Source organism: Orycteropus afer, unplaced genomic scaffold (genome assembly GCF_000298275.1).
Source record: "Orycteropus afer afer isolate SDZICR_OR568_19922 unplaced genomic scaffold, OryAfe1.0 scaffold00099, whole genome shotgun sequence".
NCBI lineage: Eukaryota > Metazoa > Chordata > Mammalia > Tubulidentata > Orycteropodidae > Orycteropus > Orycteropus afer.
Window position 1 is genome coordinate 9,346,254 of NW_006921686.1, and position 27,446 is coordinate 9,373,699.

General features: G+C 52.6%; 1 protein-coding gene across 1 annotated transcript in view; it reads right to left on the reverse strand.

Moving 5' to 3' along the window:
- Positions 1-1,041: 1,041 nt before the first annotated feature.
- SPTBN4 (spectrin beta, non-erythrocytic 4) overlaps positions 1,042-27,446 on the reverse strand; it is a 110,989-nt gene continuing 84,584 nt past the window's right edge. Inside the window, exons 20-35 of the mRNA XM_007942978.1 lie at positions 21,098-21,322; positions 20,152-20,241; positions 16,310-16,588; positions 16,090-16,220; positions 15,018-15,222; positions 13,294-13,674; positions 11,497-11,741; positions 8,355-8,493; positions 8,167-8,251; positions 7,592-7,788; positions 6,539-7,158; positions 5,465-5,534; positions 4,551-4,843; positions 3,172-3,345; positions 2,967-3,009; positions 1,042-1,200 (exon numbers count right to left, since the gene is read on the reverse strand). Of these exons, the coding sequence (XP_007941169.1) occupies positions 1,042-1,200; positions 2,967-3,009; positions 3,172-3,345; positions 4,551-4,843; positions 5,465-5,534; positions 6,539-7,158; positions 7,592-7,788; positions 8,167-8,251; positions 8,355-8,493; positions 11,497-11,741; positions 13,294-13,674; positions 15,018-15,222; positions 16,090-16,220; positions 16,310-16,588; positions 20,152-20,241; positions 21,098-21,322 (3,336 nt within the window). The remainder of the gene's footprint in view (positions 1,201-2,966; positions 3,010-3,171; positions 3,346-4,550; positions 4,844-5,464; positions 5,535-6,538; positions 7,159-7,591; positions 7,789-8,166; positions 8,252-8,354; positions 8,494-11,496; positions 11,742-13,293; positions 13,675-15,017; positions 15,223-16,089; positions 16,221-16,309; positions 16,589-20,151; positions 20,242-21,097; positions 21,323-27,446) is intronic.

Here is a 27,446-nt window from a genome sequence, read left to right on the forward strand (position 1 = left end):
CTAGGTGCCTCGCCCGGACAGTGAGATTGGATCCTGAATTTAGTCCACACCACTAGAGACTTCAGATGTTCTCCGGAACCGCGGTCCCTCCTACAGCCCTCCCCCAAAGCCTCCTGGACGCGGCCCCAAAACGCGCACCAACCACGTAGACCGTCAAAGCCAAAGGGTTTATTATAGGTACTTACAGTGTGCGCCCGCCACACCGCCCCACACCCCCGGATCCCAGCGGCTTCTCCTGGCGGCCATGGGGGCTGCCCACAATTCGTTCACGCAACCCCCAGGGAGGTGCTCCAGCCAGAAGCATGCAGGGGGAGGGCTCCCGCTCGCCCCACCCCTCATGAAAGGGCATGTACAGCTGGAGGGGGGAGGAGAGAGGAAGACAGTTTTGAGCTTTGACGCCCCCTCCCATTGAAAGCCTTCGCGGATGCGGGGCAGGGGAGGGGGGAGTTGACGTTTTGCAAAAAATAAACTAAGTCAGGAGTTAACCGCATGGCTCTGAGGCGGCAGAGTGCGGGGTGACAGGGCCCCCCACACTCCCCCCTCCCAGACAGATCAAGGCAGCATTGGAAGTGAGGTAAAGGCGGGGAGGGGGCGTCCCCTCCCCACCCCTAGCACCCTGGACGGTCCAGGGGACCTCACCAGCGCCCCCCCTTCCCATCCCTAGGGTGGAGAGGGGGGCAGGAATTATTGCCCCCACAACCCCAGCTTCTCCGGGCAGGATCTGGGGGTCGGGGCAGGGGACTTGGCTCAACTGGTCCCCTCCCCGGCCCCCCCAAGCTCAGTTATTGCATAAAAATAATGGAGCCCCAGCACCTGGGGTGGAGGTGGCCAGCGGGAAGGGGCCGAGATATGGCTATGGGGCAGCTCTCCCTCCACCACGCCTTGGGGTGCAGGAGATGGCCCCTCCTTTCCAGTGCCCGTCATGCCAAGTCCGCAGTGTTGGAACTAGGGGCTCCCGCCCCTGCGGAAGAGAAAGTGTCTTTGTGCCCACGGAGTGAAGAGGAGGTGCGGGAAACTTGTCAGGCCCGGGTGCTGGGGGAGTCACTTCCGGCGCCCGCTGGCCCTGCGCTCCCCTGCCTCCCGCTTGGGGTTGCCTTCGTCAGTGGACGATGTCGTGGGTAGCGTCTGGCCCCAGCGGGCTATCTCGGCGTGTTCCGCCACTGAGGCAGCCACGGCCTCTAGCCAGCCGTTCATCTCCTCCTGGGGGGAGAATCCGAAAAGGGTGGTATTTGGAAAAGAGGATTTCTAGTAATAAATAAATCTGGAATCAAAGCTGGCCCCTCTGACCCTGCTTCCTCAGCTATTAAAGAATCGTAATGTAAACAGTGCTATGGCCCTTACTGTGTGCCAGCCTCTATTCTAAGCACTTTTGTGGATTAATCCTACACATTCAAAAACCAAACTCACTGCCATCGAGTGGATTCTGACTCACAGTGATCCCCATTGGCTTCCCAATACAGTAAATCTTTACAGAAGTAGATTGCCCAGTCTTCCTTCCTGGGAATGGCTGGTGGATTTGAACCACCAACCTTCTGGTTAGCCTTAGGCACTGCACCACCAGAGCTCCTTAATCCTACACAATAGACTCTCTGGTAATTCTCACTATAAACAACAATTAAAACCAATGATGATAATGGCAGTAGACTCCTATAGAGCCATGTACCAGGCCCTGTGTTAAGTGCTCTGTTAATTTAATTCTTACAGTAACCCTCTTAAATGGACCTCTGGTAGCGTAGTGCCTACAGCGGCACTTGACTGCTAACCAGAAGGCTGGTGGTTCAAACCCACCAGCCACTCCTCAGAAGGAAGGCTGGGCAATCTACTTCCATAGTGATACAGCCTTGGAAACTCAAGGAGGGGTCCCTGTGAGTCGGGTCCAACTCCATGGCACACAACAATAACAACCCTCTTAAAAAAAAAAAAAAAAAAAAAAACTGGCTGGCATTGAGTCCATTCCAACTCAGTGACCCCCATTGGGTTTCTGAGGTGGTAAATCTTTAAGGAAGTAGATTGCCCCATTTTCCTTCCACAGAGCAGCTGGTGAATTTGAACCACCAACCTTGTTAGCGATCAAATGCCTTAGGCACTAAGCTACCAGCACTCCTTAAAAATTATCTCCATTTTACAGATAAGTGAAATGTGGCACTGGGAGAATAAAGGCCTGCTTCTTTGCCTCTGGTGACTGAACGAGCTAACGAGTGTAGTCACTCTCAGCATCTTCAAACGGCTCCATGCCTCCTCCTCCTGCTCCCTGTCCTTGTCCCTTGCCCCAACCCTGGGGTCCACTCTCCTTCTGTCTCTCTCACTCACTTCTTCTCCCCATATACCTACCCTGCTCCAGCTACATCCTCTCCCACTTGGGTCCCTGCCCTGGCAGCCTCCTGCCTCCCAGCCCCCACTCTTGCCCCCTCCAATCTACCCTGCAAATGATAGCTATAAGGATCTTTCTTATGCATCACTATAACCCTCCCTGACTCAAAACCCTACCATGGCTCCCCAGTGCCCTTGGGATAAAATCCAAACCTCTTCCAAACAGCCCCACAATGCCCTACAATATCCAGCCCCCTGAGAATCTTTTCAGGTGAGAATCTTTCCTCCCTGAACTCTGGCCTCCAGCATCACAGCTAACCTTTCGCAATTCTTCATCTCCAATTCTACGCGTGTGCAGTTGCCTCTGCCTGCGTGACCCCGTACCTCCTTTTTAGCTGAATCCCTCCGCCCTTCAGTCTTTTTCCAGTCTCAGTTCAGAGGCCAAGGCAAGGGTGTTGGATCTGTTGAGGGCCTCCAGGCAGCCCTCCCTGCACGCTTCCCTCCCGGCACCATCAGGAACCTTTCCACTGTCACAGCCCATAAGCTTCCCATCCCAGCCTTGATAGCTCTGGCCTGTGTATTCTCCATCACTCCCAGCCACGAACCACAGGTGGCTCTTGAGGCCCACAGAGGGGAGAGGAAGGTCCACATCTCACCTCATCTTTAGCCTGCAGCAAAAACTCACTGCCATCCTGGGTCCTGCACAAAAGGATACAGGACTTAGAGAAACTGGGGCAGAAGCCTAACCCACCCACCCACCAACCCACCACCTGTCCTCCAGGCCTGCCAGGGTCTTGTTGGGAGGGGGGAAGCTGGGCCTCAAATGCCCTCCCATCTGCCCCCTGGGGGTTTGGGGCTCACTGGAGCTTGAAGACATGTTTCTTTTTCTTGTAGTCACTGGCCACCTCGCTGGTGGCCTTGTGCAGGCTCAGCAGTGGTTCCCCGCCATGTGTGCTCCCTGACGAAGGTCCCTTGGAGTCCTTGTAGAAGCCCAGCTCCCCTTTGCTGAGCACGCAGTACAGGCTCACCCAAGACCTGCAGTGATGAGATGGGGCTCGAAACAGAACCATGCACTCTGCCTGGTTGCTCTTCATTAATACCCTTCACGGGGTGGACTGTTCTAAGCCATCCTATCTTTTGCCCTAGCTGAGCCCTAAGCCAAGAGTGCTCTTTCTACCGCTGTTGCAGAGTTGAGAGAAGTCTAGGTCTCCCAAGACCAAGCCTTTGCCCAGGCTGGCCTCTGCGGGTACTATCCTTCCTCGTCTCCTCTCATACTACATTCCCCAAGGGCAGTATTTAAGCCGCCTTCTTGCTAAGTTGCTCAGGCACGTTCCTCAACTCAGGAATCCTTGTACCTCTCTTCCAGAGTTCCCCGAAAGAAGATCTATGTATTCTCCATCACTCCCAGCCTCTACTGTAGGAAAGGAGGAATTCCTGTCTCATCCAGTCCCAGCCCCAATCCAGGAGAAAGTCCCCCAAGAGCAAAATTCACTCTTTTTCCCCACCTTGGTCTAGGCACAAGAAAAAAAACTACGTTCTGACACCACTTGCAAAACTGCCCTGCCCACTTCATGTCTTGTGTCTAGCCCCACTTCTCTTGTTAACAGGAACCTCCCTTTTGGCTCGCTGTCTCGCTCGCTCCAGATTCTGCCTCTCATTTGGACGAAAGAATCGGACTCGACTCCAAGGACAGACACATCACAGTTAGGCCCTGTTCCCACTTGGAAAACAACACGAGGTGCCTCATAAACAGCCCATCTATTGGACGGTTGGTTTGGGCTCGGACCCTTTTTAGACCCTCCTCCAATTTGTAACTTTAAGGCTGGACCTATCCCATTCCTTGGTGAGATGATCTCTTCAGGCTCCACCTAAGTCCTCTTCCAATGAGAAACCCACAGGCTGGACACCACGCCCACTTCCCTGTTAGCTACCAGCAACTGCTGGGTTGGTGGCTTTGAGACTAGGTCGCAATTTATTTACTTTCGGTCAGATCCCGCCCCCACCTAGCTCCACCCATTCCCTCATTGGACGCACTAAGCTTAAGCCCAGCTCCTCCTACTCAGTGATTGGCTTCCTTGAAGTTGAGCCCCGCTCTTCCTCAGGCCGCACCGCCCCTGCCCCACCCCTATCTGCTGGACGCCCAGAAGCTGGGTAACACCACTTCTCAGGCCCACCTCCTCACTCATTGGACACCCCGGGGCTTGGGTTCCGCTTTCTAATGCCCCGCCTAACCTGCTCACCGGTTGGAAGACTTGCGGTTGGCGTCGAGCTCGCGCTTGCGCAGCAGGAAGCCTTCGTGCTGCACTGTATGGGTGGGCGGTGGCGGAGGCGCGGGGGCGGAGCCTCCCTGGGCTGGGGCGGAGCGCGAGCGCCGGCTTCCCCCGCCCTCACCACCCTCGCGGGGCCGCGGCCGCCGGCGCGGCTTGGGACGGTCCCGTGCCCGCGGCCGGTCCGGCCGAGGTGTCCGCTCGGGCGGCTCAAGCCCGTTGGGCAGGCGGCCGGGGGGAAGCTCGCGAGGCTGTGGCAGCGACGGCTGTGTGGAGGGAGGGTGGAGAGGGGTACTGTCCAAAGGAGGGGGGGTCTCATGCCTGAGGATCCTATCTGCCTGGGGGGGCGGGGCGTCTCTCTTGGAAGCGAGCCTGAGAAGACCTCAAGGCTCGAAGTCCAATTCCTAGAGGCACCATCGGTCTTGGAATTTAATCTGTCAGGGCTCATATTTGGAATCCCTCATGATAGTGGGAGTAAGGAGCGAGGTCTAGGGCAGAGGGGTACAAGGAAGCGGGTGTCCAGCTTTCTGTAGGAGGAACATGGGCCTTCCATCTGTGTGGGCTCAGGAGTCCCCCCATCTATCTGTGAGTAAATTTGGGGCCCACTGGGCTGTGGAGAAATATGGAGGCCAGGATATATGTGGGAACAGTCTGGAGAGTTATTTGGGGGCCGAGGCTCCCAGGGGATAGATTCTCTCAATCCAGTCCCAGCCCCAACCTGTCTTCCTCAGGGAGCAAAATATGGGGACATCTGGGAACCCTCTCCATCCCTTGGGAGTGTGTGCTGCTCTCTGCAGGGACACTGGCACTGGCTGTTGCAGGGATCCTGACCCGTGCCTCTGAGGAGAGGGGACGCCATGCCAACCCCATGCCAAAGCCCAGCTTACCCCAGCAGGGAGCCCGGGGCTTGCCTCTTTCTCCTGCAGCTGCTCGACAATGTCAGCCAGGGTGGCCTTCCTGAGGGTGGGAGCAGACAGGCCCAATAACCGAGAGGCCTGCTCCCAGGCACCAGCGTGGCTGGACCAACCCTGAAATCTCAGGCCCTCGGACTGCTGCAACCTCCTCTCCCAGATGCTCACCTAGGTGTTCAGGCCATGGCTGCTGACGGAGGAAAAGATACTTCCCCCTCCCGTTTTAAGTAGTACAAAGAGCAACATGCAAACTGGTGCCTTCAAGCCTTTGAACAAAAAACTCCACCCACCCTCTGAGCTCCTAGGCCCCGTGGGCTTCCCCTGTCCCAGCCTGATCACTCTGGGTCCTCATGTCTGCTGAGAGGTCCTTTCCCCATGGGACTGGGAGCCTCGGGAGGCAGGGCCAGAGCGGGTTTCATCACGGCTGTCCCCAGCACACACCAGGCCCAGTGGGCAATTCAGCAAATTGTTCATGAAATACTAAGGTAAAAAGGGGTCGAGAAGTCGCCATCTCCAAGGCATATGTGACCAAAGGTCTCTTTCTTGGGATACAGTGGACTCAACTAATCCTGCACAACCCACTCAGGTTCATGCTGGGCTCTGAGAGGCCTGGATTCAAGTCCAGGCTGAGCAGCTTGTCCTCTCTGTGCCTCGGTTACTCCAGCCACAGAATGAAAAGGACAGCAGTCCCCACTCCACAGGGCTGTTGAGAGGATTCAGGGTGGTTGTGATAAGGGGTCTGATCTGCAGTCAGGAGGGTGATGGTTCCATTAGCTCAGCCGGGAAACTTAGGTGCAGAGAGGACAAGATCCGTGCCAAGGGCCACCCAGGACTTTGAGACCCTGGAAGCCGTGGCAACAGAAGAGCTGCCTAGCTGGGACAAAGGGCACATCTCCAACAGAATCTCAGCCTCAGTGTACATCTCTGCCAAGTGGGTACCACAGTGATATCTCCCGCATTAGGGCGTCCTGAGTCCCCTCTGCTAGGACTGCGCGGCTCCAGGAGCTTCCCCGCCCCCTTCCCTCACTCCCTGGCCACCTGGGGCCTCACCCCTTGGCTAGGTCTCCTCTGGTGGGCGTCTCCTGCTCGCTGGACTCCTGCCGTTCCAACCGCCGCTCCCGCCGCTCTCGCCGCCGCTCCATCTGCTCATAGCGGCCCAGGGTAAGGCTGTGTGCCGCCTCGTGCTCCGCAGACTCCTGCCGCTCGGGCCGCCGCCTCCGCGCAGCCTCCTCGGGTTGATCGGCCGACTCCTGGCGCTCCGGCCGCCGCCTCCTGGGCAGCTCCTCGGCACGGTCGGCTGACTCCTGGCGCTCCGGCCGCGGCCGGTCCTGCTCCGCCGCTGCGGGGACCTTGGGGACTTCCGCTGCGTCCTCGGGGAGGGCCGGCGGGGACGCGGGCTCCACCCTCACCGGGATCTCCGGTAGCCGGTCGATGCGCGGCTGGAGGCGCTCGGGCTTGAGCTCCTGGCGCACAAACCCCACCCGGGTCCGCACCTCGGCCGACAGCGTGTCTGAGGCCCGGCGGGCCAGGGGCTCCAGGCCCCTCTCGTAGCCCCCGGGCCGCAGCAGGGGCGCCGCCTTGGCCGCCAGTTCCGTGGGGTCCCCGAAGAACTTGCGTCCCAGGAGGGGCGTGGGGGGCTGCTTGCTCTGCTCGGCCTTGAGTTTTTCTATCTGGGGACGGAGGGACCAGGGTCAGGTGCAGGAAGGGCGGGTGGGCTGGTCCGGGGAGGCGTTGTGGGTGCTGCCGGCCTCACCAGCCACTTGGGACTGGTTACTAATTCCTTGACAAAGCAAGGTTGTCCAGGCCTCTATGTAATTCCTGTTTCCTTCTGCACACACGTCTCTTTTTATTACAGTGGTTTGTTCTCATTCTTCAAGGCCTGGGTCAGATCACCCAGGTGGGGACAAATTCTTCTGGGCCCCCACAGCCCCCTGTGCCTGTCCTATCTGGCCTGACCCCGCTGTCTGGCCCTCCTCTGAGCTGGCACTGTCTGGACTGAGAGCCTGGTGAGGGCTGAGCGCCAAGTCTGGGTGAGTCTGTCTCCTACAGAGGGGTGTGGGGTAGGGGTCGCGGGAGGGCCGGGGCGGGGTCTGGGGTGCTGACCGTGGTCAGGCGCCGCAGGGAGCTGAACCTCTCTTCCCAGGCGGCGGCCGCCTTGCGGAAGGCTTCGTGCCGTCGGATCAGCTGCTCCACCTCGTCCACGCTGCTGCCCAGCTCGCGGCTCTGCAGGAGCGGCTCCTGGGCCGTCAGCCAGGCGTCGGCCACCACTGCCTCCTGGGCGAACTGGTGCACCTCCAGCACTGGGGGGAGACAGGTGGGGCAAGGGCGCTGGGGGCTCCTGGACAGTCGCTTTGTCTGGTCTTCCCCACCCCCACGCCTGGCTTCCCACTTCAGAGTTTAGATCGCTCAGTCTAACATGTCCCCCTCCTGCCCATGCTTCCTCCATCCCCATCCAACCTCCCTGTGCCCTACAGGAGTGGCAGACGCAGGTCACCCCCAAAGTGACTGCCACCAGGGAGCCGATGGCAAGGCAGTGTCCTTATCACCCTTCCAGGCCTTCGTGTTTCCGCCAGCTCCCTTGAGTGCCATGTAAACCAGTGTCACCCTCTGGGCCTTGTCCCTACGTGGCAGACTATGTCCCTGTGCCTTGAGCCAAGCGTGTCCAGGTTCCCACTCACTCTGCTGCAGCCACTCCCAGTGGCGGTCCCACTTGTCTGACACCTCCTCCTTCCTGGTTCCCAGCTTGTCTAGCTGTGCCTGGATCTGGGAGTGGTGGGTGGGCAGGAGAGTTGTCAGGGTGGGGTGCCTCTGGTTCCCACCCCAACCGGCCTAAGGAGCAGAGGGGGACCCCTGGAACCCTCCCCACCTCGTCAGCCATGGCACTCTTGTTGAGTAGCAGAGAGCGCCCCAGCTCCTGGCAGGCGGTCAGCTCTGGCACCCGAGCTTCCAGCTCGGTCTTCAGGCCCTGATGGTAGTTCATGAGCAGCTCCACCGATGACACGTCCCTGCAGTGGGTGGCGGGCAGTGATCTCTGAGTCCCCTGGCCCACCCCACGGACACACCTCCTGACTCTATGTGGGAATCCATACCACACAGGGACAGCCACCTTCTATGACCAAGTTCCGAGGGTCCAAGGGAGTCCTACACAGATTCAATGATCCCAACACTCCAAGATGTTAAAACTTCCCATCTTTGTGTTTCTAATTCTGTAGGGTCTCGATATCTAATTTTCCTAATTTTCTATAGCTATGATTCTGAGGGTCCCATTTGCCAGTGATTCTAGCCTTCTAAGTCTGCACTGTCCAATCCAGTAGCCACTAGCTGCGCATGGCAATTGAGCACTTAAAATGTGGCTAGTGCAAACGGAGATGTCTTTAAAGTGTCAAATGCAAGCAGACTTTGAAGAATCAGTAAGCAACTATTCAGCATAAAACATATCTCATTAATAATTTTAATACTATGTGTTGCAATGATCATTTCTGGGTATATTGGGTTAAATAAATTATTGGAATGAATTTTACTTGCTTGTCTTTATTTTTGTAATGTTGCTACCAGAAAATTTAAAATGATCTATGTGGCTCACTGCTGTAGCTTGCTCATTGGACAGTGCCATGCTATGCCTTCATACGTCCAAAACAAACCAAATTTTGGAAGGTTCTACCAGACAGGGATTATAATTTTCTAAGACTTACTATAAAGAGCTCTGGTGGCACAGTGCCTAAGGCATTTGACTGCTAACCAGAAGGTTGGCAGTTCAAACCCAGCAGCCTGCTCCCTGGAAGGAAGATGGGGCAATCTACCTGCGTAAAGATTTACCACCTTGGAAACCAGTGGAGGTCGCTATGAGTTGGAATCGACTCCATGTCAGTCGGTTCCAAACTTATCCTTGAAGGTCCCACCATGGAATGATCCCCGAGACTCACGGCGTCTAAAATGATCCCGATTCTCCCCCTGCCCCAAACCGGCCCTCCCTTGATATTCCCCATCTCAGTAAACTCACCCACTCTTCATTCCTGACTTTCCCTTAGCCCTTGGAGCCAATCCATCAGTCAGAGTCAACATTTATAACTTTTAAAATATATCCTGTGAAGTGACAGGACACCTGAGGTTTGTTTTAAAATAACTCAGCAGAAGGAAGGAGGGGTATTTAGATGGGGAAACATTGGACAAATGTTGAGGGCTGTTGAAGCCAGGCGATGTTACTCTGTTACCTTTGTGTATGTTGGAAAATTTTCATAATTAAAAGATATTTTAAATTCCTGAAACCAATCACGTCTTTCTTCTTCTACAATCAGTGCGCTGGTCCAGGCCCCCACCATCTTGCGCCTGGATGATTGCGACAGCCTCTGCAGGGGGCTCCCTGTTTCTGCCCTTGGCCTCCACAGTCTATCCCCTGGGGGCATCTGGAGTGCTTGTTTTTTCAAAGGTATATCCTATCACACCACTCCCCTGCTCTAACCTCTCCTATGGCTCCCATCTCATTCCTCAGGAGCATACGTGGCCTCAGAGCCCTATTCGCCCTCCACTTTCCACTCCCCCTTCACCCACTAGTCCAGGAACCATGGTCTTCCACCCTTCCACAAACACAAGTAACTACAGCCCGTCTCGGGGAATCTTTGCCCTTTCTGTCTCTTCTACCTGGAAAGCCCTTCCCCCACACTCTTCCTGACTCACCCCTCACTTCATTCAGGTCTCCACTCAAATGCCACATCTCAGCAGTCTGGTCAGCTCTGGTCCCCTCCCCTCCCCCGGCTTTTCCTTCATAGCATATACCAGTGTCTGAAATCACTTAGTTATTTGATTGTTCACTTATCTGTTGCCTGTCCACATCCTCAGAAGGTAAGCTGCAGGAGGGCAAGACCTGGCACTTAGGAGGCATTCGATACATGTCACATATTTGCAGAGTGAATGTCCTGGTATCACAGCAATGATGGCGTGTGTCCATCACTGCCAGGTCCTCCCCTTACTGGGCACACACACCATCAGACCGCCTCCCCTACAGACAGGTTAGGGCCCTGTGGCTGGCAGGTGAGCCAAGGCTTAGATCCTAGAACCTTTCATGTGATCCTCCCCACTCTTATTTTCATCTGTGGCTAGATGCAGAGGATCCAGTAAATGATTCCTGGGGACAGTGACAGAAGGACCCTTGGGCAGGACCGACAGGACCCACATGAGCCACTGTGTAAACAGTAAGTCACTATCTACTGTGTTAAGCCATGAGATGTTAGAACTGTCTGTTGCAGTGGTTTGCCCATCTTGACTAACAGAGTCTCCAGCCTCCCCTGCCCCATCCTGGTTTCAGCCCGTCCTGCTCTGTGACAGCCTCATGGGGAGGGGAAACCCACTGCCATCAACTCTGACACATAAGTGACCCTGTAGAACAGAATAGAACTGATGCACAGGGTTGCCAAGGCTGTCAATCTTTACCGAGGCAAAACCCAAACCAAACCCACTGCTAAGTCAATTCCCACTCACAGCACCCCTGAAGCACAGAGTAGAACTCCCTCATAGGGTTTCCAAGGCTGTAAATCTTTAAAGCAAAGTCCAAACCAACCCCATAGCTATCAAGTGGATTCTGCCTAACAGCACCCCTAGAGGACAGAGGAGAAAAGCCCCATAAATTTTCCAAGGCTATAAACCTTTCTCCCATAGGGAGGACGGTGGGTTCCAACCATTGACATTTCAGTTAGCAGCCATGCACTTTAACCACTGCACCACCAGAGCTCAGGCAACAGGAAGGACAGAGGGCAGGAGGGCGTCCCCTGCTCTGAGCCCCCAGTGCGCCAACTAAGAGGTTTTAATACATGCAAAATATTTCAAACAGTGCCTGGCATGGCGCCGGGGAAGCGGAGGCCCAGAGAGCATACAAGGTGGCCACTGGCATGACTGCTTATAGAGGTGCCATAGAGGCAATGGCTGTTGGGGTCTCCAATAGTTAGGGGGCTGTTGCTGGGTTTGGGGAGGCCGCCCAGAGGCAGGTGGGAAGCCTGAGGTGGGGTGAGGGGCACCTGGGCTTGTCAGCTGCCCCAATCTGGCTGGCGATGCCGTCCATCCAGGAGAGCAGGTCGCGGGCTTGGCTGTGGAAGCGCAGGGCATCGGCCGTGGAGCTGACGTGCAGGCGCGCGTCCTCGCAGGCTGCCAGCAGCCCCTTCCAGCCCTGCAGCACCTCTTGCTCCCGGCTGGCGATGGCCTCGGCATGCTCGCCCGCGTACACCGTCCGCAGCTGGGCTGCACCCTCCTGCAGCTGCCGTACCTGAGGGGCACGCCAGGGTCCGGCACCGGCCCTCCAAGGGGCCCGGACTCCGCCCTCCCTCTCCCCTACCTGCTGGCTAGCTGCAGAGCCCCAACATGTAAGGAGCCTGGGTTCCTGGGATCCCATAACTGGACTGCTTTCATGTCTGCTGCCTGATTTCTTTTTGATTCCTCCTTCCGACTTCTTTTTACCAGATCTCCTCAACTGGCTTCTTAGAAAGGCCCACTATCAGGTATCTAGGAGCTCTGGTAGCATAGTGGCTAAAGCACTTGACTGCTAACCAGAAGGCTGGCGGTTCAAACCCACCAGCCACTCCTCGGAAGGAAGGTTGGGCAATCCTACTTCCGTAGTGATACTGCCTCGGAAATCCAAGGAGGGGTCGCTATGAGTTGGGGCCGACTCGACGGCATATAACAACAACCAGGTTTCTCTTACTCTACTGCCTGATTTCTTTTGCTAAGAGGGTTCTATTTTGATTGTATCTGTTACCTTACTTTTTCCAAGACCATCTCCACCTTGTTCCAAATTGATCGTCTGACTTCTTTCATAAAACTTTTCCCCACCCCTGATATGTTAGATCTGCGGCCCATTTCCCCCCTCCCCTCCCATATATACCTACTTTTCCACTTTATTTACTTCAGACCCAATTTCTTCCAGAACGGCTATTCAATTACCATCGCATGGCCTCTCTGACTTCTATTGGTTCTGCTGTACAAGTTCAAGTAGACTCACGGTTCACTTTCTATTGGTTCAGTTGCCTGATCTCTTTCGGAGTGACCACCCTCTTCTATCAGACCCACCAATTAATCGCTCTTCATCTCGCAGCCCAGTTTCTAACAGCTATTTGGATGATTTAAATACAAATACTTGTCCAGTCTCTATTATACCTCTGTTAAGTCCTGCTGCTGGAGTTCTATTGGACCCACAGCTACACTTCCATCTGAATCCTCAGCTCCTCACCCGATCCCTATCAGACCCGCTGCCTGGTATCTATGAGCTATCAGACCCACTGCCTGGTGTCTACGAGCTCTGCGGCCATTTCCACTAATGCCATTCCCACCAAATTTTTTTAGAAAAATCACATGACTTTTATCAGAGACCTGCTGCCTCATTTCTATTTGCCCCACAGGCAAATTTCTCTGAGCCCTCCTTTCAGCCTCCATCTGGATGAACATAAGATTCACTCCTCCGTTTCCAGGAGAACCATGGCCCAAACTCCATTAGAAAACATGTCTAACGTCTATGCAGGGCTTCAACCCTGTCAGTTCCCGTTTGATCCCCTGCTGAGCACAGTGAACCGGTTCAAAGCCCTGTTTCTATTGGACTTAGTGGTCAACTTTTTCCCACTGCCTAACTTCTCTGCATTAGGCAATCAGTTCATTTTCTTCCATCCCATCATTTAATTTCTCCCTGTTTCATGGCCTTTTTTTTTTTCTTTAAACCTGTTCCAGTGCCTAATTCCCACCTGCCCCACAGCCTGATCAATATTACTCAACTGCCACCCTCCCTGCTCAGGCCCTCCCCCCGCCCAGCATGGCCGCCAGGGCCCCACCTGGGACACGAGAAGCTGAAGGTCATGCTCAAAGGCGCGCAAGGTCCGCTGCATGGAGCCAGCGCTGGGTCTGGGCTCCGGTGGGGCCGTCAGGCGGGGCAGTCGCCTCCGCTTCTCCTCGATCTGTCCCTGAAGCTCGCGGGCATCGCTGAAGAACTTATGCAGCTCCCGGGAGGCGGCGAGCAGCTGGGCCCTCGTGCCCATGAGCTCCAGCAGCTCGGCCCAGGCCTCGTTCAGCCCGTCCTTCCACTCAGCCATGGTGGCCGCCGCCGTGTGGCCACACTCAATGAGCTCGTCCACCATCTGGTTCACCGCAGCCAGCCGTTCCCGCCCGGCTGTGCCCGTCTCGCTGGCGAACTCCGAGAACTTCTCCTGCAGCACCTGCCACCAGGAGCAGGGGACACACAGAGGCCAGGGTACCACATATGTTAGCCCCCCGCAACCCACCATCTGGTGGAACCTAGGAGTCATAACAACAACGGTAATAAAAATAACAGCTAACACGGTAGGGACGACAGTTGCAATCATAGGAGGGGCCGGTCCCTGGAGAAGGACGTCATGCTTGGTAAAGTAGAGGGTCAGCGAAAAAGAGGAAGACCCTCAATGAATGGACTGACACAGTGGCTGCAACAGTGGGTTCAAACACGGGAATGACTGTGAGGCTGGTGCAGAGCCAGGCAGTGTTTCCTGCTGTTGTACGTGGAGTCACTATGAGTCAGAATCAACTGGACAACACCTAACAACTAACCACAACAATAACTAACACTTGCTGTGTTAGGCTCTGTGTGTGCCAAGCACGTTCTAAGCACTTTTTTTTTTTTTTCCCCCAATAGAGACACTTTTATTAAGCTTTGGACAGGACCAAGACAATCATCCTAGATGAGGGAAACCATTTAGCATGAGAAAGCCGAATGCAGTCCTCTAAGCTTTTAAAAAGCCAATCCAAACTTGATGCAGGAAGCTTATTCTGACTCATGGCAACCCCGTGTATTACAGAGTGGAACTGCTCTTTAGTGTTTTCTTGGCTTCACAGGAAGGAGCTCTGTTGGTGTAGTGGTTAATGCATTCGGCTGTTAACCAAAAGGTCAATGGTTCGAACCCACCAGCTGCTCCATGGAAGAAAGATGAGGCAGTCTGCTTCCATAAAGACTTACAGCCTTGGACACCCAATGAGGGTCACTATGAGTCAGAATCGACCCGACGGCAGTGGGTTTGGGTTGAGTTAATCTTTGCAGAAGCAGATAGCCAGCCCTTTCTTCTGAGGCACTGCTGGGTAGGTTTGAACCACCAACCTGTAGGTCAGTGGTCAAGGGTAAACCATCTGTATCACCCAGGGACCTCCGAAGTGCCTCACCTTACCCTCAAACCAAACCCACTGCCGTTGAGTTGGTTCCAACTCCTAGTGACCCAATAGGACAGAGTAGAACTGCCCCATAGGGTTTCCAAGGCTGTAAATCTTTATGGAAGCAGACTTCCACATCGTTCTCCAGAGGAGGGCCTGGCAGGTTCAAACAGTCCACTTCTTAGTTCGCAACTGACCACTTTAACCACTGCGCCACCAGGGCTGGCTGTGCTTCCCGTTACTATATTAGTTCACTTGTCTCACAACAGAGCCATGAGGTGGGTGCTATTATTATCATCACCTGGATGGGGACCCTGCTTCCCACAGAGCCTCGGTGGTACGCACAGCGGCGGCTGGCATCATCGTTACGAAGGCTGCTCACCGTGACGTGCTCAAAGTCTTGGCCGAGCTCGGGTGAGCCAGCCACCACCTCCTTCTCGGCGATCCAGTGCTCGAGCTCGTCCACCTGGCGGCTGAGCTGGTACAGCCAGTACTGCTGCTCCAGGCCCACCCTGCGCTCCTCCCCCAGCTCCTTGAGCGCCACGTACAGACGGTCCACCTGGGACTGCCGTCGGCTGATCTGCTCGCTAAGGGGACAGGGAGGGGCAGGGATGGCACCTCTGAGACTTCCAGGGCAGGGCCCACACACCCTGACACCCTCCAGGACTGGATCATGTTCCTCAATCCCCCCAGGGAGGAGTATTTTCCGTTGACCCTTTGGGTCAGGGTCACGTCCCCTCAGACTCTGCTGGGATGGACTCTACCTTCGAATGGTCTACATTCGGCCAGTTCCACACCCAGGGGCAGCTCTGCTTCCCTCGATTGATAAGCTTGGCCCCCCAGACTCCATCTCCCTCCTCTAGGCCTCATCCCGTTTCCATGTGCGCCACAGTGCCTCTCCCTTCCAGTGACCTGCATGGGGCTCCGAGTTCATCCCACCCACCACTCCTCCTGTGCACAATCTCTGGGGTCCTGAGCCTCACTTGAACCAAGGTCCACCCTGTGCCCTCCTCTCAAAACTCATTCCCATCCAAGGCCTCAGAGCTCCCAGGCGCACCCTCATCTTGACTGCAGGTGGGTGGGCCCAGGCCTCCAGATCCAATCTCAGCAGTCCAGGCTTCTCTATCCTCCCAGACAACAGGGAGGAAGAGGACACTTCCCTGTACGGAGCTCTCGGTTCCCTCCTCAGTCCTAGACATTGCCCCCCATCCAGGCAATGAAGCCTCCACCCCTCCGCTCAAACCCCAGGGCTCCTGGCCCCCACCCCCAAGCATTCCTGGCACTGCCCCTCCCCGTCTGACCAGCCTACGTGCCAAAATCTGAGGGCTCTGGCTTGCAAGACCGCCTCCCAGTACCCAGTCCACTCTTAGCCCCAATTTCTAACGGCTAGGCCTCAACCTCACTCACCGTACCCTGCCCCGACACCGGGCCCCGCCCCTCGGGGCCCCGCCCACCTGTCCGGATGCCCCATCTCCAGCAGCGCCCGGCACTGGCGCGACAGCTGCGCGATGCTTTCCTCGTAGTTCTCCACGCCCTGCTCCAGCTGCAAGTGCTTCTTGAGCAGCTGCAGGGTGCTCTGTTCGTCCTGCGGGCACAAGGCGCCTGCGATGAGGCGGCAGCGGCCGGCCCGGGCTCCGGCGCCCCTGCACCCCCTGCACCCCCGTCCGGGCGCACCTTGCCCTTGTCCTCACTCATCATGAGCAGCTCTTGCTCGCCCAGCCACGCCTCCACCTCGGCCATGTCGAAGTAGTACTGTTCCACCTGAAAGGCGGCGTCCAGCGCCTGCTGCCGCCGCTCGGCTGCCTCCCGCAGGCCGGCCCAGGCGCCCCGCAGCTGCTCCAGGCCGCTGCGCACGGCGTCGGCCTCCGGGCTGCGCAGCGACGCCAGTGCGCTCGCACGCTCCAGCACTTCCTCCAGGCGCGGCCCGTGAGCCTGGATCTCCCGCCGCAGGCCCTGGGAACGAGAGGATGGAGGGTGGTTCAGAGACCGGGCAAGACCCACGGAGATAACAACAAACACCCTTAGATCTTTTGCCATGTGCCAGGCACGTTTCGCCTGCACTTGCTCACTCATATGCCCAAGCTGCAGGTGGAACAAGTGAGGTCGCCCAAGAACAAAGGGTGTAGTAAAGGGTGACAGGATTTGAACTCTGAACGCTGGTTCTAGAGACTGTGCTCAGGACTAAGACGCCGAGCAAGTCATTGGTAACCTAACAGTTGAAAGGTAGGCCTGAGAATTGGGCAGATTAGGTTAAAATCCCAGCTCTGTAACTGCTTTTTCAGTTGAGGTGTCAGAGCTTATGTTAGGGGAGCACGGCAGGCCAGGCGGGTGAATGATTGAGCCGGAGGGAATTATAAGAACTGGTCAAGCAAGGAAGCGCCTGACCAGAGCCCATACCAAACCCCAGCACGTAACCCTTACTTACGAAAGACCCCAGCACCTGCCTCTTACTTACGAAGGCCCCCAACCATTTCCTGCCCACTGTATTAATGAAGTGCTTCAGCTCTACTTCCCGCCCCCATGCTAATAGGGTGCTTTAACCTTACTGGTTCCTGTAACACATACCCTGCTCTCAATCCGGTCCACTGAGGAACAGGAAAAGTAATACTATAAAAACCCTTTTTTTTCACACCCGGGGGGCACGACTTCTCGGCCCCTCTCAGGGACCCATAAACCTCACCCGGGTCCCTCTCGGGGACCCGTGAACCTCGCCCGGGGTGCAGAATAAAGCTTTCCTTGCTCTACCTTCTGCGTCCCTTCTCTTCCTTATCACGACCTTACAGCTTACATACAGTAACGTGGCCCGCTGACTCTTAGCTGTACAGCCCAACACATTTTTACACACTCATGTCAACTACCTAACTCAAGATACAGAACTCCTATTACCCCAGAAAAGGGCTTTGGTGGTGTAGCCGTTAAGGCATTGGGCTGCTAGCCAGAAACTCCGCAGTTCAAACCCACCAGCGACTCTGCAAGAGAAAGAGGAGGCAGTCTGCTTCTATAAAGATTGACAGCCTTGGAAACCCTGTGGGGCAGTTCCACTCTGTCCTCTAGGGGCGCTGTGAGTCAGCATGGACTCCACAGCAGTGGGTTTGGTTTGGGCTTTGCTTCTGTAAAGATTTACAGCCTTGGAAACCCTTTGGGGCAGTTCTACTCTGTCCTCTAGGGGCGCTGTGAATCAAAAATTGATTCAATGGCAGAGGGTTTGGTTTCTGGTTTATTACTTCAGAAGTTTCCCTCATTCAGCTCTGTAAGCTGCTGAGTATCTTAGTTTTAACCTCTGTGCCTCGATTTCGTCAACCAGTAAACATGGATAATGAAAACTAGCACTTACTGAGTGCCTTCTACCTGCCAGCACTTTGCTAAGCAGGGGCTTGACATACTGTAGCCACTCGTCAGCTTTTCAGTACGATTCCAGGAGCCAGGCATCATCATCACACCCATTTTACAAAGGAGAAAACAGAGGCATGAGGAGGTTGAGAAGCTGGCCACCACGTGGTTGCCGGTGGCCTGCTAATGCCTAGCTCGAGGGTTTGTGTGAGATAAACCACATTAAGCATTTAGAAGTCAGCCTGTCACACAGGAAGCGCCCAATCAATACTGCTGTTGTTGCTATGTGCTGTTGAGTTGATTCCGACTCCTAATGACCAGCCACCCCTCGGAAGGAAGATCGGGCAATCTACTTCCGGAGAGATACTGCCTCAGAAACGACTCTACAGCAGTGAGTTTTTTTTTTTTCCTTTTCTGGTTAATGACCCTATAGGACAGTGTAGAACTGCCCTATGGGATTCCCTACGGGATCCCACGCTGACTACAGATCTCCAGGACTTTTCTCCTGAAGAGCAGCTGGTAGGTTCGAACAAATGACCTTTTGGTTAACAGCCAAACACTTAACCATTGTGCCACCAGGCTCCTCAGTCAATAGGAGTTGCTGTTCTACTCTGAACAGCTCCTGTGTTTCCAGCACACTCAGCACGTACACAACTGAGCTCTCCTCGTGATAAGCACTGAACACACTTGATTGGGCCTGTTCTGTTTGTCCCCAACACTGTCAACAGCCAAGAATATTTTCATCGAGATAGCAAACAAAACGTAAGAAGAATTACAGACTCTTAAGAGCTCCATCAGAGGCAAGCATGATCATGAAGTTTTCCAATTCTTTTGTGCACTCACCCTGGCAAAATGGGATGATGATAGTATCTACCTCTTAAGGTTATGGTGGGAATTAAAAAATCGACATAAACCCATAGGATGGTACTTGGCACATGCCAAAAAACAAAACCCACTGCCGTGGAGTCCATTCCAACTCAAAGAACCTATAGAGGACAGAAAGAACCGCCCTGTAGGGTTTCTGAGGCTGTAAATCTTTATTTACGGAAGTAGACTGGCCCATCTGTCTCTCGCAGAGCTGCTGGTGGGTTCGAACCACTGACCTTTAGATTAGCAGACGAGTGCTTTAACCACTGAACAACCGTGCTCCTACTAGGCCTTTAATCGCTGCATTGTTATTACCATTATTTTCAATAAAATACTTTGGGCTTCGGTGAAAGTGTTGCTTTGACCAAAGGGTTCTCTACTAAGCACTCTGAGAACCACTGCTCTGGACCAACTCTCTGCTTGTTTAGATTTGGAAACTGAGGTCCAGAGAGGTGAACAGATCCAAAGAGATTTTAGAGGGGTGCAGTCGGTCTCACTGGGGTCGGACTATATATCCTAAGAGTGCGGCACCCATCTCTAATTAATTAATCTGTGTGCTGTCTTCCTAGGGGTGTTTTGGGGTTTTGTTAGTTTTTCTTTTCTTTGCCCAGTAGCCATTCTCCTTACTTTTAGTCCCAGGACCCCGATTTTCCTTTGGGGAAGCAGTAGGCTTCCACCTCTCAGGTTGTTGTTGTTGTTGTTATGTGCCGTCGAGTTGGCCCTGACTCATAGCGACCCCAAAATATCACTACGGAAGTAGGATTGCCCAACCTTCCTTCCGAGGAGTGGCTGCTAGGTTTGAACCGCCAGCCGTCTGGTTAGCAGGCAAGTGTCTTAGCCACCATACTACCAAAGTTCCCTCTCGCAGGTTAGGCAGTTAAATTAAGGTTTCAGGAGTGGGCGTTTACCTCAGCCCAGGCCAATCAAAGCAGTGCAAATCTCTGGCCACCATGATTGGTTCAAGGATGAGCATGTAACCCAAGCAGAGCCAATGAGAGTCATTCCTAGGATGCTAGAATGACGGAGGGGGAGTATCTCTCTTCAGTTTGCTGGTGGGACGTGAACTTGAATCTGCTGGAAGCCTCTACTACCAGGAAGGGTGAGTCAGCCTGGGGACAGCGCTAGCAGAAATGACAGTGAAGGGATTCATGACAATATCACGGGCATACCTAGGTGTAGCTGTACTGCTGTCCATATATTGCTGTTTTCAATGACAACAGTCGAAACGATTCTTCTGGGGCTTTAACGACTTTGAGTTGTGTTTGCTCACTTGTATCCGAATACGTCCTAGCCCACATCCTCTCCCTGGCCCTACTTACCTGGTTCTTCTTCATGTGTTGCTGGACTGCCTGCAAGCCGCTGCCTCGCTCTGTCTGCATGGCCAGCGGGAGCCGCTCCTGGACCCAGGCCTGGAGAGGACACAGGGGGCAGGTCAGGGGAGGAAGCTCCCAAGGACCCTCCATCCCAACTACATGTTGAGCCTCTTGTACAGATCCGGTCCCCAGGGCCTGGTCACTGCTCCTCCTCTTTTACCCACTCCGTCCTGCCCTCTGCACTCGGCCCACATCATGCTTACCTGTGGCTTTCACACACGCAGTTCTCACTTCCCACTCCTTTAGCCTGGCTCCTGCATCCTCTCCCTTCAGGGTTCAGCTCAGATGACCCCGTCCTCCAGGAGCCCTCCCTGACTTGGAGTCTTGGCCAGTTGCCTCTTGGACTCACAGCTCCCACGCCTCCCCCACTACAGCCCTAGCCACCCTGGGTCCTCACTTGTCTGGGAACAAGTCTTCTCGCCATTGGACTCTGAGCCCTCATTCCTGTGGCCCAGCGTCATCCAAGCACAGGGCTGGGCCCAGGAAGATCAAGTGAAGGAGAAAATGAGTGAGTGAGTGTGAGGGAGAAAATTAGTGTGACTGAAATGAATAAGCAGATCTGGAAATGAGTGACTGCAATGAATGAGTGGATAAGTGAGTGACGAAATAAACAAGAAAATCAGTGAAGGAAGGAATAAGAGATGAATGATAAACGGTTGACTTCACATATACGTCAGAGTGAAAATGACTGAGGGAATGGCAGTGAATGTGAATGGATGAATAAGTGATTCCGCCAGTGTGTCAGTGATGGGTCTCTCAGCCAATCGTTCTTGAAGCTGCGCCCTGCTCCTGGTCCCCGCCCTCTCAGGCCCCCTTGTCCCCGCCCCCGCCCCACTCTCCGCCCCCTCCTTCCAGATTCAGGTCCCGCCCGGGATCCCCAGCTGGTCCTTACTAGTTCGTCATCCAGGTCGTGCGCCACCTGGTGCAGCTCCTTGGAGGCGAGGAGCAGGCGACGGCGCTCCTGCAGCGGCTCGAGCAGGCGCACCAGGCGCTCGCCGACCGCGCTCTGCCGCTCGCCCACTAGCTCCTTGCTTGCGGGCTCCAGCGGTAGCGCGGCGGTCTGCGCCTGCAACTCTCCCACCTCGCGGTACCACTCTTCCATCTGCGACTCCATCGACTGTGGAGACGGGGGCAGAGTCAGCGGGCCCCAACCGCCCTTCCTAGCCTGCTGTGCCTCTCCGGTACCCTTAAGGTGACAGCCACATTCCTCACCGCGTCTCCTCATTCCGCTCCACCTTTGTTCCATCCCCTCCAGGGCACTGCTCTCCTCACTGATCTGCCCCACACTAAGCTACTGCCTGTCTTTGTTGTTGCTTCTGCCAAGCCTGCTACTGTCAATCAGATTTCAGCTCAGATACACCTTTCCAAAGAGTCTTACCTTCTAAGGAGGACCTGCTTCACAGAAGAGGAAACTAAGGCTCAGAGAGGTTAAGTAATTTAGCCAAAGAACCACCCTATCTAGATTTCAAAATAAAACACAAAGGTACAGCGACTGAAATGATTGATGGGCCATAAGGTTAGAAAGTGCAAAAGCAGACCCAAGTAACCATAAAAATTCATATATTTTATAGATGCCATATCAAACCCTCAAAGAAAAGATGGATTATTGAGTGAACGGTGATGAACCAACTAGCTAACTAGTCAACTGGATCTCTTTCTCCCTTTTTACACTGAAAACAATTCCAGATGGATTAACAACTTAAATGGGGTAAGTAAATCCATATGGCACTAGAAAGAAACCTGGGTGAATAATTTTATAATCTTGAGATGGAGAGAATCTTCCCAAATATAAAAATCATAAAGGGAAACGTTATAAATTTGATTCCATGAAAATAGAAATACTTCTGCATCAACCAGAATTTCATCATGGAGTTAAATGACAAACTGGAAAAATACGTGATACACGTCAGAACAAGGAACTTGTTTCTGTAGCAATCTGATCAGCCCCAATTAGTCTGCTGCCTTTGTTTTCATCCCATTTGCCACCATCAGGCAACTCTGTCTTTACTTGTGTGCTTTTTATTGGTTTCTTTCCCCCTACATCTTGAGCTCCTTGAGGTCAGGGACTGTGTCATGTTCACTGCTATATTCCCAAGTGCCTAGAATAGTAGTGTCTGGCACATAATTCTATTCTGATTTGTTAAATGCATGAATGAAGGCCATCAACAAGGAAAAAGACTGCCCAAAAGAGAAATGGGCAACAGATGTGAACAGGCAACACACAGAAGAAGAAACAAGCATATGAAAAGATGCTCAGTCTCCTTAATCAGCAAGAAAATGCAAATTAAAGTCAGATAGCCTTTTCTTTTTATCCGACTGGCAAAAATTTAAAAGACTGGTCATATCTAATGTTGGCAAAGATGCGGGGAGTTGGACACACTCACCCACTATGGGTGGCAGGGTAAATTGGTAGAGCCTTTTTGGAAGGCAAATTGGCAGGTCCCATCCAAATGTAAAATGTGCGTATTCCTTAATCCATCAAATTCACTTCCACTTCGAGGAATGTATCCTAAAAAAATACTGGCACATATGCACAAAGAGGGAGCATGTTTGTCCAAGGATAGTCACCATAGCAGACTTTGTAATGGGAAAAAGCCACAGAAAACCTCAGTGCCCATCAAGAATGAAACAGCTGAACAAATCCACACCAATATGCCAAGATTTACTGTGAAGAGGAAAACACGATTTAGAATCTCTGTATGTATATATTCTCTGTATACCCACTCCTCACTTACCCACATGGCTAGGTTCCAAAGACGAGGTTGTTATTCGAAAATGGGCATTGTGTGAAAATGAAGGATGGCCACATCGGTTACCAAATGGAGGACGGCTACGTCACTACACAACTGCCAAACCACTGAGAATCATGGCCCAGCCAACATACATATAACCTTACTCATCACAGCCAGCACTATTCTTGCTTCACACCTGGTTTGTTACTGCCAAACATATGTAGTTAATGTACAAAACACTTGGATAGTAGATTTTTTTCACTATCATCATTAATATGAAATGTCAGAGAACAAAGATACTCATTGAGGAGTGGGTGTATTAGGTTGCACATACTTAACAATTCTCTGGAGGAAAGAGGAAATGAATAACAGATGGTACCTATTGGAAGGAGCTCTGGTGGCATACTGCATGAGGCATTTGACTACTAACCAGAAGGTTGGCGGTTCAAACCCACCTGCCATTCTGAGGAAGAAAGACTGGGCAATCTATTTCCGTAAAGATTTCCTGCCTCACAAACCCAGTAAGGTCACCATGAGTTGGCATCGATTCGATGGCAGTGGGTTGGTTTTTGGTTTGGTAGCTGTTGGGGGGGGGGTGTTGTACACTCAGTGAATGAGGAATACTGAGGTGAGAGACTTTTCATTTAGGATTTTTAAATATAGTTTCTGATGTCTGAGCTATGAAAATGTATTTATTCAAAAATTTGTAAAACAACACATTTAAAAATCCATATGTGTATAATCTTAAATACATAGAAAGGGATTAAGGAGGAGATACACCAGATGATAACTGAGGGTCCCTTAATTAAGGATGTGGGACTGGGATACTACTTGAAAGGAGACATTAATTTAATTTAACTGAAGGCTTCTGGGTTAGTTAGATCTTTTACCAAAATAATAATTTACGCATTACTTGCGTGATTCTAAACAGATGGGGGAAAGTCACTAGAGAAGAAAACAAAATAATAATAACGAAATTAAGTGATAACACATTGTGGCAAATGACTACAAACCAAAACTCAAGAACCTAGTCTTTTGCTCCAGCTTGAATAGTGCAAAGCTGTTACTCTACCTGCCCAATAACCACAAACCCCAGCCACTGCACTTCTGGCAGCACCTTAAATCTTACTTTCAAGTCCTGAGATTCCTGAGGGCCTGATAAAACCCAGAGTTCCAAAAGTGGCCACGTGACCCAGGCCCAACCAATCAGAACACTGCAATCATCCCAGACACAGGGATTGGGTAAGGGGTGATCATGTGACCGAAAGGAGGCTAGCAAAAACTCTGAGGCTGCTAAAACCAGGGAAGGTGGAAATAAATAAGGCAGGCAAATTGTAGAAATTAAGGCCAAGGGTGGTCATGTGACTCAGGCTTGGCCAATGAGAATATTGAATCACCCTGGCCACAGGGAATACGTCAGGGATGGGCAGGTGAGCTTCCCATGAAAATCCTTCCCTCCTTTTTGCTGGAAAAGTATGCACAAAAGAGTAGGATTCTTAAACTGTTAGGCTATACTGAGGGCCATCTTGCCATCATGAGGGAAGACGTTTTCAGATGAAAAAGCCAACACGAAGGAAAGCAGGGCCCAGACATGGAGACACAGTCCTGAGGGCACGATTTGATCCAGCCGTGCTGGAAGCTGATGCCGCCGGGATTTTTCAGCTTTGTGAGCCAATAAATTCCCCTTATTGGCTTAAGTCCATTTGGGTTGGGGTTCTAGGAACTGCACCTCAAAGAGTCTCAAACAATACAGTTCACAATCTCTAACCAGTGGCTGTGGAGTTGAAACTGACTTATAGCAACTCCTGTGTGTCAGTGGGAGCTCTGGTGGCATAGTGTCTAAGGCATGTGACTACTAACCAGAAGGCTGGCAGTTCAAACCCACCAGCCACTCCTCAGAAGGAAGGCTAGGCAATCTACTTCTGCAGAGTTACCACCTCGGTAACACAAGGAGGGGTCGCTATGAGTCGGGACTGACTTGATGGCAGTGAGTTTGCTTTGTGTGTGTGTGTGTGTGTGCACGTGCAGAATCATGATCCATAGGGTTTTCGGTGATTGAATTTTTGGAACCGGATTGCCAAGCCTTCCTTGTGAGATTCCTCTGGGTGGCCTCCAACCAGACAAGTGTTTACACATCCAAAGACTCCTCACAACCTCACAAACCCAACGAAACTCACTGCTATTGAGTCAAATCCAGCTCATAGTGACCCCCACTGGGTTTCTGAGGCAGTAAATCTTTACAGAAGTAGACAGCCCCATCTTGCTTCTGCAGAGTGGCTGGTGGGTTTGAACTGCTGACCTTCTGGTTAGCAGCCAAATGTCTTACCCACTATGCCACCAGAGCTCCTTCTCACAACCTCTAGGGGCCATAAAAATGGGACAAAATTAAAATTTATAACAAGTCAAAACCAGGGAAGGTGGAAATAAATAAGGATGGCAAATTGTAGAAATTAAAAAAAAAAAAAAAAAAGGCATCCCAGGATCCAGAAGCTCCTTCACCGTTCTGGTTCCCTAGTGCCACTCTGACAGGAATACACCACCAATGGGAGGCTTGAACAAACAGGAGTTTATTCTCTTACAGTTGGGAGGCTTGAAGTCTGAGTTCAGAGTGCCAGGCTCTAGGGGCTGGGTGAAAGCCCCTCGACCTTGGACTCCAGCTCTGCCTCCTGCTCCCAGCCCACTGAAGCTAGAGGCATTTCTTCACTCAGACAGCTGCTGGCTGCTGAGGCTGAGAAGCCCAAGATTGACAAGTAAAAAGGCACAGTCCCGATGTTACCAAACCACACAGTAGGCCATTAATTCAACTCCATTGAAACTCCCAAGGTCGGCACAGTATGGCAGGCTGCTGACAATGACACAGCTACATGCAGGGTTGAAGTGTGCCATAGGCTAGAGACCATTCCCCAAGACTTCTCCTTATTGACAGGAAGCAGACCACATCCCTAAGGCAGCTACTCAGCTGCTCACAGTAGATCCCACCATGGAGTTGATTGTCAGTCTCATCATGGGGAATACTACATCCAGCTGCCCAGCCACTCAACCAGGCCCAGCCAAGTTGACACACAACCTTAACTGCCACATTCACTAAGACTCTTTTGACTCCAGAATCACTGTAGTAATGTACAGAAAGATCAGAAGGGCATAGGATTCAGGACACACTTAAGTACTGTCTGAAATTTCAAGGCCGTAGGTTCCAGCTCTCCATTAGACAACAGCATCCCCTGCACAGCACCTCCAGCCAGTGAGCAGAGGACCTGCAATGGAATCATTCCAGGGACCAACACTCTTCTCCATCTACAAAAATGCCACATAATCCCAACTTAATGTCTAGCTTTTTGGCAACCTGGGCAAAGGATACAGGAAAGAGATACAAAGGGCTGTAAAAAAAAAGACGTTCAGCAGGATTTCAAATGCTCATGGAAGCCAGACTTTCCGGAGTCACGGAGGCTTTATGAACACCCAAACACAATGTTTTCAAAAGATGTTCAGTCATCCCGATCCTAGGAACATATCCAGGAGAAGTGACAGCAGAAACACAAACAGAATGTGTACACATTGGTGTACACTGGAAGCACTGTTCACAACAGGCAGAATGTGGAAACAATCAAATTGTCCACCAACAGAGGAATGGATACACAGTGGTCCACACACACAATGGACTGCTACTCAGCCATAAAGAAAAATGCAGCCCTGCAGCCTGCCACAGCCTGGTGGGCTTCGAAAACCACATGCTGGGTGACATAAGTCAGTCACAAAAGGACAAACGCTGTGTGATCTTGCTTATACGAATAAGCAAATATATAGCAAGCAATGATTGTAAGTGGTGACCAAGGGTGGGCGTGAGTGGGATAGGGGTACTGATGCTTGGGGGCATGAGATTTATGTTAATGGGGGTGGAATAATTTGGAAAAAGGCAGCTAGGATGGTTCCACAGCCCGCAGAGCATAATCAGTGTCAATGAATTGTACATGTAGAACTGGGAGGGGGGACATGTTTATTATGGATGTTTTCATCACAATAAAAAAAAATGCTCAATAGCCCTCCGCATTAAGGAAGGTGCAAATTAAATAACTACGAGATAGTATCTTTCATCTGTCGGAGTAGCAGAGATGCAAAAGCTTGATATCACCTAGTGATGGTGAACACATGGGCAGACAGGCACTGACATGTGGCAGGTGCGTCCACTATCTTTTCAGCAGAATGCTTGTCAATATTTATCAAATATTTTAATGCATGTACTTTTGGTCCAGAAATTGTATTTTGAGGACCATTTTTCTATAGAAATATTTGCACATGGGGCCAGCTCTATCTGGACAGAGATGTTTGCTGCAGTGTTATTCATACTAGCTTGTTGTTATGTGCCGTTGAGTCGTCTCCGACTCATTGTGACATCATGTACAGCAGAGTGAAACACTGCCCGGTCCGGGCCAGCCCCACGATCCCTGCTATACCTGAGCCCATTGTTGTAGCCACTCTGTCAGTCTGTCTTGTTGAGGGCCTTCCTCTTTT